The sequence below is a fragment of the Gallinula chloropus genome, assembly GCF_964237585.1.
Source record: "Gallinula chloropus genome assembly, chromosome: 28".
Classification (NCBI taxonomy): domain Eukaryota; kingdom Metazoa; phylum Chordata; class Aves; order Gruiformes; family Rallidae; genus Gallinula; species Gallinula chloropus.
Window position 1 is genome coordinate 6,022,123 of NC_140113.1, and position 15,434 is coordinate 6,037,556.

A 15,434-nucleotide genomic window follows, 5' to 3' on the forward strand; every position below is an offset into this window, starting at 1 on the left:
ATGTTTACTTGTGTTTGAGGAAGGGCTCCAGGGGGAGCCTGGGTGGGCAGTGGGATGGGGGTGCTGTGTCTGCCTGCTCTCCTCCAGAGAGAGCTGCTGGAGGGCGAAGGTCTAACGCCTCCTACTGAGGGATGGAGCCCCCGTGGTCAGCAGCAACATCGGATGTGTGTGGCTCAGTCCTCTCCAGCCTGAGTGAGCCGGGCAAACGAGGCTTTCTCTTTCAGGGAAGGTGGTTTGGGTTTCTTCCCCACTTCTCAGACTTCACTGTGATACAAACTTGAACCAATCAGTGCCCAAGAAGAAGGAAAAATACCTGACCCTTCTCCTCCAGCCTTTCCAGACAAGCTGTCCTAGCTCTGACTTTGCCAAATCCACAGGACAGGACGTGGGGAGAGGGTCCAGGCTGCACATCCAGCCTGTCCCAGCAGTGGTGCACGTGCTGGCTCTGGGGCTATGGGACACGTGTTCCTGCTTCCTTCCATGTCTCCCCAGCCTGGCGTTTCATCGCTGACCCACGAATGCTCCTGGGACACTGTCAGGCCAACTCAAGATACCAAAGGACTCTGAGGAAGTGGCAGCTGGTCACACAGCGTGTTCCTTGCCCCCTGCACCCTGATGCCCACGGGCAATCCCATGGGCAGTCCTGTTCCCCGGACAATCCCCAGCCTGGCCAGGGCACCCAGGCAGAGGGGAACTGACCCCACGTCCTGGGTTTTGTAAAACTCTCACTTGATGTCCTGCTGAGGGGCTGAAGGGAGGGTGCAGCTGCCCGGGGGGCTGCGCCCAGAGCACGGGTGAGGGTGTGCGACTGCAGTGCCTTAGGGTGGGCCGGCGTGCCCGCTCCCCCCGGCGCAGCCTGTCCCGTGTAGCAGCGAGGGGCTGTCAGGGCCCCGGTGTGCCCAACGCCTCAGTGGCATCGTTGAGGTGCTGGCTGCAGCAGGGCTGAGCTGGGGGAGCTTCTGAGAAGGGGGTTATTCTCCCTTTCCATGTCCTGTGGGGTCTGAGCTGACGTGGGCTACAGGGCAGGGTGATGGGGGGGGGGTGGGTGGGAAATCTGTTATCAAACCAAACTGCAAAAACAAAGCCCTGGGGCAAATCTTTCTGTGAATAAAGGCTGTGGCATAAATAGCTTTTATTATTATTATTATTATTGTTCTCATTTCTAATGATGCAGCATTTGATGTGAGCTTTTCCAGGGGTCTCGTGTACGTCTGCGTATCAGAGTGTATTCTATCCTAATAGATCATTTACTCATTGCACATGGTACTAAGGCAGCTGTGACACTTGAATCCTGCTGCTGGAGTGTAAAAAGCAAGTGAGTCCAGTGGCTCTCTGACTGTCCTGTGCTGTCATCTGCCAGGGTGATGTCTGTCTGTACATGTCTCATAGCAAAGTAGCAGGAGACAAGTGAAAAGCTGGATTGATTTGTACATAACACCAAGGAGTGAGTGCTGCCTGGGTCAGAGTCCACACTTCAGGTCCTGCTGAGGAGATAAGATGGTCTGAAAAAAAACCAACCCAGCAACTGAGTCTTAACCCCCCCCCTGCTCCCACCCAGCGTGGTATTACCTTCAGCTGGTGCATTGGGTCTTCTTTGCAGCCGCTACCGACCGACCCCAACCACCTTCTGCTCACCATGGACGTGCAAACACGAGGCTCTGGAGCTCTGCAGCACTGTGTGAGGAGTCTGCACAACCACCCAAACCCCATATGCACAAAGTTCCCAGTTCAACCAGAACAGCAATAAACATGTATCAAATGCTCAGGCCTGTACACGAACTGCTGTAGTCCTGTTTCTTCTTCAGTCGCTGAAGGGAGATGTCAGGCACCTGCTGCAGCCTTTGCAGCATCAGTGGGAGGTGCAGGATTTGCCCTCTGTGGTGTAATTAAAGCAGCTTGGGCCAAGGATCTCCAGATCCAGCACCCACCAGCGCCTGGTTTGTAGGGCCCATCACACAAGGGGAGCAGAGGCTGCAGACCAGGCTGTAGCTCAGCAAGGAGCATTTTCTAATTGTGCTTCCAGGGTAATTGTGAAAGGAGGAGAGTGGAGAGGCAGGGAGGTGGTGAGTGACACACCATTCCCACTCTGACCTCGCAGGAAGGGGAAGGTTGAGCTTCATCCTCTCCCTCTGCATCCTCGCTTGCTTCTCTCTCCCTCTGGCTGTTGGACCAGCCTGAGCCTCTTCCTTCAGATCCCGAATCCCAGGACTGGAACAGGGGTGTTGTGTCCCAGGCTCCCTGGGAGCTGAGCAGCACCTCCAGACCCCGAACATGAGCAAAGGGAAGCGAAGCACAGTGTGAAACACCCTTTAAAACACACACAGCCCCAGCTGCAGCTCTCTGGTGGGCAGATGCCCACGGGGGTATCAGCACCAGCAGCCCCCTGGGGCTGGGTGGGAGGCTGGGGGGTGAAGCAGTGGGACCCCAGCGAAGGGACAGGGTGCAGCCATGGCCGGGCAGAGCGGGGTCGGCAGCGGCGTCACCACGTGTGATGCCACTTGAGACACAGCTTAGGTGGGAGTGTTGGGTGGATCAGCCCCCCACCGCAAATGAAGGGGTGTCCTGTCCACTTGTCACCAAGACCACCAGCCTTCAGGGACTGTGGCTGTCCCCAGCTCCCCTGGCAGACCTCTCTTGCCCCTCCTCTGGTCCCAGGACGTCCTGTTCCCCCCAAGCCTCACACAGGCACACAGTTCCTGACCAGCAGCATGAGGGGGGAGTGGTGGGGTTGTGACCCCGACTGCACGAGGAAACTGAGGCAGCACCATGTCCAGGAGGTGCTTTGGCCTTGCTGGTCCCTCTGACTGGTTCCAGGATGCACTTTGGACTGGACAGTGCAGGGCAGCCAGGGACTCACTGGAACAGCCCAGCGTGGCTGGGGCAGCTCCTCAGCAGGGATGACTGCAGAGCTGCTGCTGGTGACCAGCCTGTGGGGCTGGGAGATGCTGCAGGTCTGGGGACAGGCTGTTCTGAGCTCTGGGGACCTGAGTCCCCGCTCGTCAGCATCCCAAACAGCCTGGATCTCACAGAGCCCAGCTGCACCCTCCCTCCACCCCCCTCTCACTCTTCCCAAGCAGGGAAACTGAGGCACAGACTGAAACACCTCATGGCAGCAAGTAACTTCCCCACTGGATACCAGTATCAGTACTGGTGCCTGGATGGGGGGAGGCAGGAGGAGCCCAGCTGCTCCTGGGGCTCAGCTGGGGCTGTTTAACCTGCAGAGACGTTTCACCTGGAGCAAGGTGGGGCTCGTGGAGGGGCAGGGCCAGACCCTGGGTCTTTCTGGGTGGCTGCTCTTATAAACCAGCAGCCTCCTCGGTCTAAAGGCTCTTTGTTTCTGACTTTCCTTTCCCTTTCTGTCCTCTAGAAGCCTTAGGTTGGCAGTGGGGAGGGCTGGGGGTTGTGGATCTCTGCCTGTGGGTCTCTAGGAACCTTCTGCTCTTCCCAGCACCCTGAAGCAGGTAAGGGGGTGGGAACCTCTTTTCCCCATCCCTGGGTTGGGGCTGGCTGCTGTCAGGAGCTCCAGGCACTGCTTTTTCTCCTCTGCAATGTCCCAGATGAAGGATAATGTCATCGCGTGGATCCAGAGTGGCCTCAGAGCTCTGTTCCCAGCCCAGCTGCAGCACCCCTCTGCCAGTGCAAGGAACCTCCTTCCCGGTGCCGCATCCCAGCCCGCAGAGCTGCTCGCTGCCCCTGCCCAGGCAGGAGGGTTTCAAGAGCTTCAGTGGGTAGGTGGCTGTGGGGATGGGGGGCTGGGCCCTGTGTTTGTGCCTTGTGTTTGTCCCCGTGTCTGGGGTGGGGTTAGGTTCATGGCCCAGCACTGGTACCCCCAGCGCCGGGGGGCTCACAGCCTTGGAGCCAGGGTAAAGCTGAGAGCCCCAGGTCTGCCCAGCATCTCACTGCTGTGGCTGCATTCCAAAGGCCACCGACTCATGCCTGTGTCCCTGCTGCTCTGCCAGGAGCTTCTGTGGCATGAGCGATGCTCCACGGACTGATCTGTCGGACTGCAACAGCCCCGACCCGCAGCTGGTCCAGAGGATCGTGTCCCAGGTGGAATTCTACCTCTCTGATGAGAACCTGGCCAAGGATGCTTTCCTCCTGAAACATGTCCAGAAGAATAAGCTGGGATTTGTCAGCATCAAACTGCTGACGTCCTTCAAGAAGGTGGGAAGCCTGTGGAGCTGAAGCTGGGGTGGGGAGTGGCTTTTCGTGTGGAGGGTGTGTGGGTGCTGGGGGTGCCTCCAGTGGGGTGTCTGTGGAGGTCCAGGCTCTGCTCAGGTTGTCTGTGTCCTGGTGAAGTGCTGGTGGTGCAAAGCTCTGTGGTCCCCCCTCTCTGAGGGTCATCCCACAGCCCGAGCGTAGCAGGGAAGCGCTGGTGGTGTGGGGTGGAGGGAAGTTGTAGCTCATGGCTGCAGCCCAGGGGGCACCAGGGAGCTTCTGCGAACCCAGACCATGCTCATGCAAAAGGGGGGTGCTGCCTCGCAGCGGCTGCAGGTTGGTGGGGTTGCATCCTGCCTGGGTGATGGGGTCAGGGTGGTCCCTATGGGGGTGCAGAGGTCCCCTCTCTCCCGCAGGTGAAGTACCTGACACGCGACTGGCGGCTCACGCTCTACGCCCTGCAGTTCTCCGAGCTGCTGGAGGTGAACGAGGAGGGCACCAAGGTGAGGCGCCGGGTCCCCATCCCGGACACCCTGCTGAGCATCCCCCCCAGCAAACTACTGCTGGCCTGGGAGCTGCTGCCCCAGGAGCAGGACACGCTGCCCCCGCCCCAGAAGAACTTCCTTGAGACCATCTCGAGCATGTTCAGCCCCTTCGGTGCCATCACCTCCATCCGCATCCTGCGGCCGGGCCACAAGCTGCCCTCGGACGTGCGGAGATACACGTCGCGCTTCCCGGAGCTGCTGAGCAAGTGCTGCGCGCTGGTGGAGTACGAGAGCCTGGAGAGCGCCCGCCGGGCCATCGAGGACCTCGGCTGCCAGGGCCGCCCCGGCGGGGAGAACATCGCGGTGGTCCGGCTCTGCGGGAAGGGCTCCAAGAAGAAATCTGCCGCGCAGAGGGAGGCGGTCAAGGGTCTCGCTGGATGGAAGGAGCAGGTGGCAGCCGCCGCTTTTCCCTGTGGTATCGGGGACTCCCTGTTCAACAGTTCCCTGGAGTCAGAGGATGCCCTGGAGTCACCATCCCTCTGCCTGGATGAGGAGCCCCTGATGCCCGCCTGGCCCAGCAGCTTCGACGACGACTTCGCCGGATCGCTCCTCAGAAGCAAAGTCTTCCCTCTGCTCAGCACCAGCTGGGGCTCCAGCAGCTGCTACGGCTTCTGCTCCAGCAACAAGAGCTGCTGCAGCTGGGGAAGCGGGATGGATGCCTGGCTGCCCTGGTGCAGCAGCCCCTCTCCTGATGCCGAGTGGCCTCTTGACGATTCCCTGGCAGTGAAGAGAGCGCCCGAGCCCCTGGGCCTGCAGGATGGGGTGCTTCGCCTGCCCCACGGCCCTGATGGCACCAAGGGCTTCTGCAGCAAGGTCGGGAGAGGCAAGTTCCCCCTCAAGCACTGAGGCTCCTTTACGTATGGGTTTGGGGCTTTTGTTTCTTTTCTTTTCTTTTCCCCTCCCTCTCTCCAGTAGAGCAATTCTCTGTGGCCCCTGAGCAGGGGCTGGCACAGCTGCTCCGGGGAGAGGAGTCTTTGAGTGAGGATGATGCTCAGGACGAGTCACCATGCCAGGTGAGATGAGACTGTATCTGACCAGAGCCTGGATCCATCCTGCTGCTCCAGCAGTGTCCCTGGGACTGCCCTGAGGAAGGGGCTCAGCCCCCACCCCCCTAGTGCTGGGGGATGCCCCGATGAGGACACCCCCCTCTATTTCCTGCGAGCCAGACCCAAGCGGAGAGGCCACTTCTTCCCCAAGGTGCCGTTGGCTGCGTTGGCCCCAGGTCGTGGAGCTCGGATGAGAAACAGGCAATAAAGAGATGAAGTTACCCAGCACTTTCTGGCCAGCACAGTATTTTTTTTTCCTTATTTCCCCCCTGAACACCCCTCTGCCCCCCCCACCCCACCCCCCACCTCCTGGTCTTGCAGCTGCTCAAGGCAGAGGCAGCCAAGGGGTGATGGGTCCTGGCTGGGCTGTGCTTGGGGGGCTTTGGGGCTGGTTTCTGTGGCTGTGAGGCAAAGGCAGCCCTGGAGCCCAGTGCCCTGAGACCTGGGGAAGGGCCCCGTTGTCTTGAGGCTCTGGGGGCTGTGGGGACCCAGCCCTGTCCCTGCTGGAGGGTGCTGGTGGTGTGGAGGGGATGTGGCACCAGAGGGTGACAGTACATGGGGTCCCACCTGGCTGGTGGCCAGTTCACTGGTGGGGTTCCCAGGGCTCCAGTTCAGGCCCAGATCCCTTTAATGTTTTCATGAATGACCTGGCCATGGGGCTGGGAGGTGTTTTAAGTCAATCTGCAGGTGACACCAAACTGGGAGGAGCTTTTGGCTCTGAGGGTGGAGAGGCCTCACAGAGACCGGGACAGATCCGAGAGCTGGGGAAGCACCAACAGCAGGAAGTTTAACAGGGCAAGTGCTGGATTGTGCCCCTGGGAAGGGGCAGCCCTGGCTGTGCATCCAGCCTGGGGGGGATCAGGTGCTGGAGGCCAGCTGTGTGAGAGGGATTTGGGGATCTTGCTCAACAGCGAGTTACCATGAGCCACAAGGGCCAACTGGATCCTGGGGGCATCCAGCCCACCATGGCCAGCTGGGGGGACTGTCCTGCTCTGCACAGCGCTGGGGCAGCCTCACCCCCAGGCCTGGGGGCAGGTTTGGGTGCCACAGGACAAGAGGGACACAAAGCTATTGGAGAGTGTCCAGAGGAGGGGGAAGGGTCTGGAGGGGAAGGGTCATGAGGAGAGGCTGAAGGCCCTGGGTTTTTTCAGCCTGGAGGGGGCTGAGAGGGGACCTCATGGGGTTTGTGGGTTCCTGCCAAGAGGAGCAAAGGGGCAGGTACAGATCTGTCCCCCCTCTTTGGGGACCTTCTAGGCTGTGAGTGCACTTTGTAGGGAGTTTTCCATCCACCACTACCCCCATGGCTTTTTTCCACAGGGCTGCTGCTGTATCACATCATCCCCCAGCCTGTACTGGTGACGAGGATTGTCCTGACCCAAAGGCAGGACCTGGCACTTGTCCCCATTGAGGTTTGTACAGGCCCACCTCTCTGGCTTGTCCAGGTCCCTCTGGATGACATCTTGTCCCTTTCAGGGATTCTGTGACTCTAGGGTGCTCCAGCCACCAGTGACATTACACTACAACCATTTCCTTCTCACCTGCTACTCGCAGGAGCCTCTGACTCCCTCACCCAAACAATCTTCCCGTTGACAAACCCTGCTGAATGCAGCTTTTGGGTCATAAAACAGAACAGAAAAGGGAATTTTAAAAACTTCTTTTAATCAGTTCAGTTCTTGGGTGAGAAAAGTCCATCCAGAACAATTATAAAATACCATATTTACAGCTGTGAGTTGATTACTAAAGAGAATTTAGGGAGGAAACAAAACTAAACTCAAACTGCAACATTTTGTGTTGTTCAGCTACAAAACTATCAGAGATCTTCACTGCAACCCAACATTCCCTGTGAGGCAAAACAAGTCCTTAAGCTTTATCAGTTCTGTGGGAGGAGGTTTCAGAGGAATCTTTCCCAAGGTGAACCTTGGTGCTTCAAACTGTTCCAGCTCTTCAGCTGTTAAGTCGCTCTTCGGTGTGTACAGCTTTTCTGCTGCAGAGCTGTTTGTCACCACAGGAGAGGCTGATGTTTTGCTCTGTCCAAAGATGCTGGAAGGTTGTGCAGGTGGGAAGCTGCTGCACTGGGAGGGAAAAGCTGCTGTAGCATTAAAACCTACAAACGGAGTGGTGCTTGAACTGCCAATGCCTGAACTTCCAAACCCGCTGGCACCTTCAGGGCTCTTAAAGGAAAAGGAAGCAGCAGATGGACCCAAAAATCCAATGGGATGGGATACACTGGGTGAGGACACTGCACCAAGGGCAGGAGCACTGCTGGCTGCAGCTGAGCTCCCAAAACCAGCAGCGTTTCCAGGTGATGTGGGGATGGGATTGGGATTTGCCTGAAAGGAGAAGTTGCTGGCGCTGCCACTGCTGATGTTCACAGGAAAGCCTGCAAGGAGGTTAAAGAGAACATTAGAATCATCCTCTGCTGGGTCTCAGTGATGCAGAAGAGGCAAAATTCAGGAGGAAACATGAAAACTGCTGGTTCTTCATGGAGAAACTTACTTGGTAGCTGAAGGCTTGGGGGTTGCTGACCTCCAAACCCAAAGGTGGGTGCTGGCTGGGTGACCGTGTTCTTTAATCCAGAGAGCTTGAAAAAAATCCAAATTTGTAAATCAAGCAGACTCCAAACCAGGGGAATGCCTTTCAGTGAACTCCTGAAGGGAAGACCCAGCCCCCCAGCCCAGCTGTGGACAACAGGCTCTGAGGCTGCAGGCTGCTCTGTGCAGAGCAGCCCAAAACACCCAGGTATTACACTCCCCAGGGTTCTGGCTGTCAGTTGACGACCCAACCACCTCTTCCAGCTCTTGTCTTCACCTCTTACCCATTTCAGTTGGTGCTTTATGACCCTATCTGTGCCACTGCTCTGACACCCAGATTATTTAATATCAGTTTAGACCCAAGTGTTCTTTCCTGTCACCTCTGAATCCCCATGTGTTTTACCACCTTCCTCCCAGGGACAGGAACTCCAGCAGTGCCAGACTCTTCAGGCACATTTCTATTGCCTATAGAAACACACGTCAGAGATTTGGGGCAGTTTTCAAGCTGCAATCCTCACTCTCTTAGGTAATTCCTCCTTACACCCTTTCTGCTTTCTCTCCTGCTCCCAGGAGTGTTCTAATATCACTGCCAAGGTTATGGGTGTCCAAGATAAATAAAGACATCAGGAATAGGAACATTTTCCCTTCCATTATCACTCACCAAAGCTGCTTTTGTTGATGGGTTTAAAGCTTTTAACTGAAGCTGACGATTCCTCCATTCCTTTGCTAATCTTTGGACATGATCCACCTAAAAGAGGGGAGAAGAATGCTTTGGAAAAGACCTGTTGTACTTAAAACATCCTGAGACCCCAAAATCCCCTGGAATGGGATGCACTGGGAGAGGACACTGCACCAACTGCTGAGCTTTTAATGAACTTGCATTCAGTGCTTCGCTGAGGCCACTTGGTTTCTTTAATAGCTGGGTACAGTGTATTGGTTAATATTTTCAGTTTGTTTTCTTAATTTAGCCTGAATTAGTTGGTCCTTCTGCCTTTCCAAAAGCCTGATTCCTTTCCTGGCACAATACTGAACCAAGCCCATCGCTCAGCCACCTCCCCAAGCACCACAGCTACGCGGATTTTGGTGCAGAGCAATTAAAAACACCAGATACTCTGGCATTGTGGTAATCTAGAGCCTGGCAATTAATTTAAGTCAAAAGCTGCCCCTCTAAGAAGAGTAGTAAGTCCACTCTCAAACCTGTGTCCATGCAAAAAGACAGCCAAACACTTACATAGACCTGCACGTTGTGGTTTGCTGCGCAGTTGTAATACTCAAGGTGCAACTCTTCTGGTGAGATATCCAGAAAGCCTGGAAGGAGAGAGAGAATCAAAAGCCTCCAGGAAAACACACTGGTACTCCCAGTTACCCTCACCAGGTAGGAAGACGTGTGCTTCAGTACCAAGGGTTCCCCAGGGGGTCTACCAGTGTGGGCAAGGTAAGAAACACCCTAAGGAGCAGGAAAACGTTACCGACCTGGGACGTTTGGCTTTTCTTTCATTGGGGAGTAGGATGAAAATATCCACTGGCCTGAAGATTCCCAGGTTTCCATATCCTTCACCACAGACTCACTGGAAAAATACAGAAAGTAAAACCACAGATGAAGGTGAAATTCTATGCTCAGAACTGAAATGACCAGGGAAGATTGCCTCCTTGGGATCCAAGTCTGGTTCATCAAAACTGATGAAGCACAACACGAGTCAGAGTGAGCAGCAGAACTCGGGTCTCAGGGGGAGAAACCACACTTATTCAGCAAGGGACATCGATGTCCCTTCAAAGCATCTGACTTCCTCATCTAACTGCAAGGAAATCAAACTGGATCTTAAAAATTAGGATTAACTAGTCCCAAAACACACAGGGTATTTCTTAATCCTTGTATGGCAGGTGTGTCCCTGAAGCTGTTCATCACAATAGGATTTACAACCTCCTCAGAACTAGATGATTTTACAAGATAAATGAAGATGCATTGTATTAACTAGAAAAATATAAGGGGAAAAGAGAAAAAAAAACGATGTGTTCCATGTAGGGTTTTGGAAAAGCATAAAGATCCAGCCATGGTCAAAGCAGAGAAATAGAAGCTGCATCAACAGAAGCAGATCCAAATACAGACAAAGGGTAAAAGCTGAAGTGGCCAAGCAGGTCACTGCACAGCCACAAAGAAAGGTGCTCAGTATTTCAGAAGTTTCTATCACAAAACTCACCCACTTTTGAGCAGCTCAATAAATAACCTGCTAAGCATTTTCTTAATGCAAACTTAAAAGGAATGGAAAGTGGTTCCAAGACCTTGCTGCTTCAGGCACTCACGTGCCTCTTGCTTCTCAGCACCTGTTGGTCACTCTCAGCTCTGAGTTGAGAGTAAAACCAGGTTCAGCACTATTGAAATACTCTTTCAATACTACTGGCAGAACAATTTGTTAACTGAGTATCAGAAAAACTAAGTCCAGGAGTTCAAAAGAATGAGCTACCAGCTCCCTCCTTGCGCTCACGTCCTCTGTGTTCCCTCTGGTTTGTCAAGAGCTTTAATACTGCTCATCCAGAATGTTTTCAGTGGGACAGGCCCAGGACTTACAGCAGTCTCTCCTCCTCATCTTCCTCAGCAGTACTGCTGCTGTTCCGTAGCGCAGAGAATCTGTTCTGAGAGAAGTCTGAGGATCTGCTGCCGCCGACCGACGACCCGAAAGCTGAGGAGCCGGCAAAGCCTCTTCCATGATCCCTGCTGCTGCCTGACGTGTCATTCCCGTGCCTCTGCTTAGCACCAGTGCCCCATCCTCCTCCTCCACTTCTGCCTCCTCCTCCTCTGCTCGCACCTTCCAAGGAAAACAGACCAAGAAAAGCCTTAAATCAATAAGATATTAAACAATGCACAAACTGTAACTCTCCCTCTGGTGAGGTAACAAGCTTCCTGACCAGGTAACAAGGCGTGGGTGCTCGGAACTCGCTCCTGTATCACAGAGGAAACACTCACAGACCCACAGGGGTGGGAAGGGCCCCCCAGAGCCCATGGGGTCCCACCCCCTGCCCAAGCAGGGTCCCTGGGACAGGGCACACAGGGCGGTGTCCAGACGGGGCTGGAATCTCTCCAAAGAAGGAGACTCCACACCCCCTGGGCAGCCTGTCCCAGGGCTCCCTCACCCTCACCGCCAAGAAGTTCTTCCCCACACTGGGGGGAACTCCCTGTGCTCCAACTTGAGCCCATCGCCCCTTGTCCTGTCCCCACAGACACTGAGCAGAGGCTGCCCATGTCCCCCTGTGTCCCACCCTTCAGCTCTTGATCCCCACTGATCAGATCCCCTCCCAGTCTCTTCTCTCCAGGCCGAACAGCCCCAAAACCTTCCCGGAGCTCCTCCGGTGGGCGTTTGGCCACAACTTCGGCCGGATCCCCAGGCCGCAGAGCCGGCGGCCGGGAGCCTGAGGCAGGAGACCCAGGCCGGGGGGGGGGGGGGTTGGGGCCGCTCTCCTTTCCAGGCTCTTCCGTGTGTGTGGCCCCGGCCCCGGCCCCGCGCCTGCCCGCGCTCGGTGCTACCTTGATATCGCGGAGCCGAGGCCCCGCCGCGGGGATGCTCATTCCAGCACTTGTCTCCGAAGCGGCAGCGGCCCTGCAGGAAGAACTGACAGATCGCCATGAGGCGCCGGCGGCCCCTCGGCGCCCGGGCCCTGCGCAGCGCCCCGGGCCGGCTCCGCCTCGGCGCCCATGAGGCGGGGACACGGCGCAGGCGGGGCCTGGGCGCCCGTGGGGCGGAGGCGCAGGACCGGCGGAGCCTCGGCGCCGCCTTCATGGCCTGCGGGGCTGCGGCTGCCGCCTCGGGGGAGCGGCGGGTATCGGCGGAGCCCGCGGAGGAGCCGTTACAGGCCGCGGGAGCGCCGGGCCCGGGCCCCATCGGCGCGGGGGCTGCCCGGCAGCACCGGCACCGCCACGGAGCCTGGGCGCTGAGGGCCGCAGGAACACGCCAAGAGTTTGAGCTTCACCCCCCGGCCTCCGACCCGGCTTTAGAGCAGCTGCCGGGCCTCGAGGCGCTGGGATTCTCCCCGCCTGCCCGAGGAGAGCCCTGGCGTCTCCCAGAGAACACGGGAAAGAAGGAGGAATGAGGAGTCTTTCCTGAGCTGACTTGGGTGCCCAGGGCCCCAGCCAACCTGGCCTTGGACACCCCCAGGGATGGGGCACCCACCCCCTCTCTGGGCAGCCCCTTCCAGCCCCTCACCACTCTCTCTGCAAAGAACTTCCCCCCAATACCTCCTCTCACCCTTCCCTCCTCCAGCTTCACTCCAGCCCCCTTGTCCTGCCATTATCTCCCCTCTTAACAAGCTGATTCCCCTCCTGTTCCTCTGCTCCCTCCAGGGACTGGGAGGCTGCAGTGAGGTCCCCCCACAGCCTTCTCTTCTCCAGGCTGACCCAGCCCAGCTCAGCCCGAGTCCAGAGCAAATCCCAGTCCTTTTGAAGCATCACATGCAAGATCGTACCACAGCAGATAGAAAAGAGAAGCCGTGAATCAGCCAGGAGATTCCTACTTGCAGTATTGCATGACATAGGCTAATTAAATGAATTTAAATGAATTAAGAAGAGTGACTTAGGGACCAGGGGCATCCCGAGCCCTTTTGGCCACACAGCAAAGGCAGTTGGGATAGAATTAGAGTGAAGCACTGTGCCATATAGTTGCCCTCTGTTGATTCTGTGGTTATCCACTTCAGTTGGGGGGTTTCTTTCTCCAGGATTCCTGTGACTATAGAGAGGAGCAGATGTGCTGTGTTGTATTTTAACCAGCGGGGTTGAGCAGAGGGTGACACCCACCGGGTGCTGCTCCGGTGTACTCTTCCTGAGCTACCTCTAGCTTCCCAAGCATAGGGGGTTTGGGGAGTAATTAGTACCATTGCCACTATTGCTACCTGGGCATCTTTCCCAACACGGGCTGCCCAGGGTAAAACCTGGTGGGATATTCCTCCATCTCAGTGTGAATTTTCGGGACAGTGGCAGAGGCGCAGAAAGCTTTCATTGTGGGACAACCATCTCCACTCCACCTGTTCTTCAGCTGGTAGGTGGCACTGAGACTGTCCCCAAACAGCTCCTTTCATGGGGGGCAGCCCAGCACCACAACTGGGCTGCGTGCTCCAGGTCAGCAGAGCCCAGGTCCTGGCACAGCACTCAGCGAGCAGAGCCGGGCAAGTGCCACGAAGAATTAAACCTGCTGCAGTGAGTCCAGCCCTCCAAATGTTGGGGAGAGTGAAGCTGGCTTTGTGAGCCCAGGGGAAAGCTCCTAGTGAGGTGTGAACGTGAATTCACTCTGCAGCCTCCTGCACAGCCAGTCTCTGAGGGCACAGAGTGCTTGTGCAAGGGGCACAGCGATCTGTGGGCAGCCAGTGCCACAGGCTGCTCGTGCTGCTTCCCAGATCAAGCTGGAAACACAGCAGAGCAGCAGCTCAGCTCCTGCAGCAAAGGGCCTGAAAAATTTATGTCACAGAGTAGTCAACTGTCCCCAGATCTTGACCCCCAAACCTAGAGCCCTTCTGCTTTCTGTGGTGACAAAGACGCCCGGGTGCACTGCTGGGAGCAAGGCAGAAAGCAGCAGGGCTTGTGGAAATGTCTCTGAAAGCTAGAGCCAAGGTTACTTTTTAATTGAACAAGCAGCATCTGCAATCTGTTGGTCCTTTGAGGAGGACTTAGACAGATCTGTGTGAGGGAATAAAGGCCTGTTCAAGTGCTCTGCTTCTCAGCTCAAGGGCCACCACCACTTCAGCAGCACTTGATGACGCTCTACAGGAGTGAAACCCAATGGAGAGTGAACCATCAGGGTGCTGGGGCTGCACCTGCTGACTGAGCACCAAGGAAGCCTCCCCCAGCTGAGCTCCATGGCAGGATCTGCTGGCAGGCTGAGGCATCACCTTGAGCTGGAACTGCTGGATGTGATGGGGTGGTGGGATCGGGTGGCAGACACAGCTGCGTGTCCCCTACCCAACGCCCTGGCAGCTCAGTAACACACCCCCTGAGGAAGGCACTGGCCTGCTGGCTGCGGGTCCCTGAGGGACAGGAGGGTCTCCTGGCAGGATGGGTTGCTGCAGGAGCTCCTGGAGACGTGTGGACTCAGAGGGGAGTGAAGAACACGGAGGATTGTGCCCTGGGAGCTCGCGGCTCAGCATCAGCTGAACAGGACTGGCAAGACCCTTTCCAGGAGGAGCTGAGCCCCGACACGTGCCGTGAGTGGGCACGCCGCGGGGGGGGTGCTGTGGCTGCGAGTGCCACCGGCACCCGCATCCCTCTGCCCGCCCGTCCCCGCTCGGGCTCTGCCCATCGCGACCCCGAGGGGTCAGGCCGCGGGTTCGGGGCCCGGCCCGGGGAGCGCTGCCGCGGGACGACGAGCAGGCGGCGGCCTCCCCCCCTCCATTCCATCACGGGAGGGGTCTCCGGGCGGTGACGGCAGCGGCGCAAGGCCCGAGGGCCGCCCGGCTGCCCGGGGGCGGCGGGGGAAAGGCCCCGGCCCGGCCTCCGCCGCGGGCCGCCGGCGCCCCCTGACCCCTGACCTCGCCCCCTGACCCGGCCCCGCGACGCCCGCCCCGCCGCGCCCTCGGCGCTCCCCCGCCCTCGCTGCGTGGCAGCCAATGAGCGGCCGCCGCCGCATCCGGGGCTCGCGCCCCCCCGCCGCTCGCGCTCGGCCATGGCGGAGGTGAGTGAGGCGCCGGCGGGGTCGCGCTGGGCCGGGCCGGGAGCCTCTCGCCTTCCCCCGGCCGGGCGGGGGCACCGGGCGCTCCCCGAGCCGCGCCGGCCTGGGCCTGGGGTCCCGCGGCCGGGGCGATGGTCCGGCTGGGGCGGGGGCCGAGGGGGGCGCCGAGGCTGAGGGAGTGTGGCCGGGCCCCGGGCGGCAGCGCGGCGAGGGGCGGGGAGGCGGCCCGAGGCCCAGGGGGCCCCCCTGGCCGGGCGGGGGGCGCCGGCGGGGGCGGGCGGGGGAAGGGGCGCCTGGGCGGGACCCGGCGGCACAGCCCGGGGAGCGGCGGTGGCTCTGCCTTCCCACCGGCGCCGGCGGAGGGCCCGTGGCTGGTCCTGCGGGAGGGTGGCCTGGTAGAAGCGTTAAAAGGGGCTCTGGGCCCGGGGACAGGCCGGAGCGGCCGGGGCTGGGCCGGGCCGAGGGAGGCTGGGGAAGGGGGAGAGGAGGTTGAAGCTGGAGCCCCCG

General features: G+C 58.2%; 2 protein-coding genes across 2 annotated transcripts; one reads left to right on the forward strand and one right to left on the reverse strand.

The window, feature by feature from the left end:
* Window positions 1-3,567: 3,567 nt before the first annotated feature.
* Window positions 3,568-6,100, forward strand: LOC311201733 (la-related protein 6-like; the record flags this gene model as incomplete). Its single annotated transcript, XM_084276160.1, has 6 exons — window positions 3,568-3,728; window positions 3,960-4,164; window positions 4,575-5,259; window positions 5,428-5,526; window positions 5,616-5,716; window positions 6,071-6,100. The coding sequence occupies 6 exons, from the start codon at window positions 3,568-3,570 to the stop codon at window positions 6,098-6,100; spliced, it is 1,281 nt and encodes a 426-aa protein (XP_084132286.1).
* Window positions 6,101-7,438: 1,338 nt separating this feature from the next.
* Window positions 7,439-11,900, reverse strand: NUP42 (nucleoporin 42; the record flags this gene model as incomplete). The annotated part of the gene is made up of 7 exons (XM_084276524.1): window positions 7,439-8,129; window positions 8,246-8,330; window positions 8,942-9,028; window positions 9,512-9,588; window positions 9,754-9,848; window positions 10,847-11,084; window positions 11,801-11,900. 7 exons carry the CDS (start codon window positions 11,898-11,900, stop codon window positions 7,570-7,572), a joined length of 1,242 nt encoding a protein of 413 aa, XP_084132650.1. The 3' UTR covers window positions 7,439-7,569.
* Between the last annotated feature and the right edge of the window lie 3,534 nt (window positions 11,901-15,434).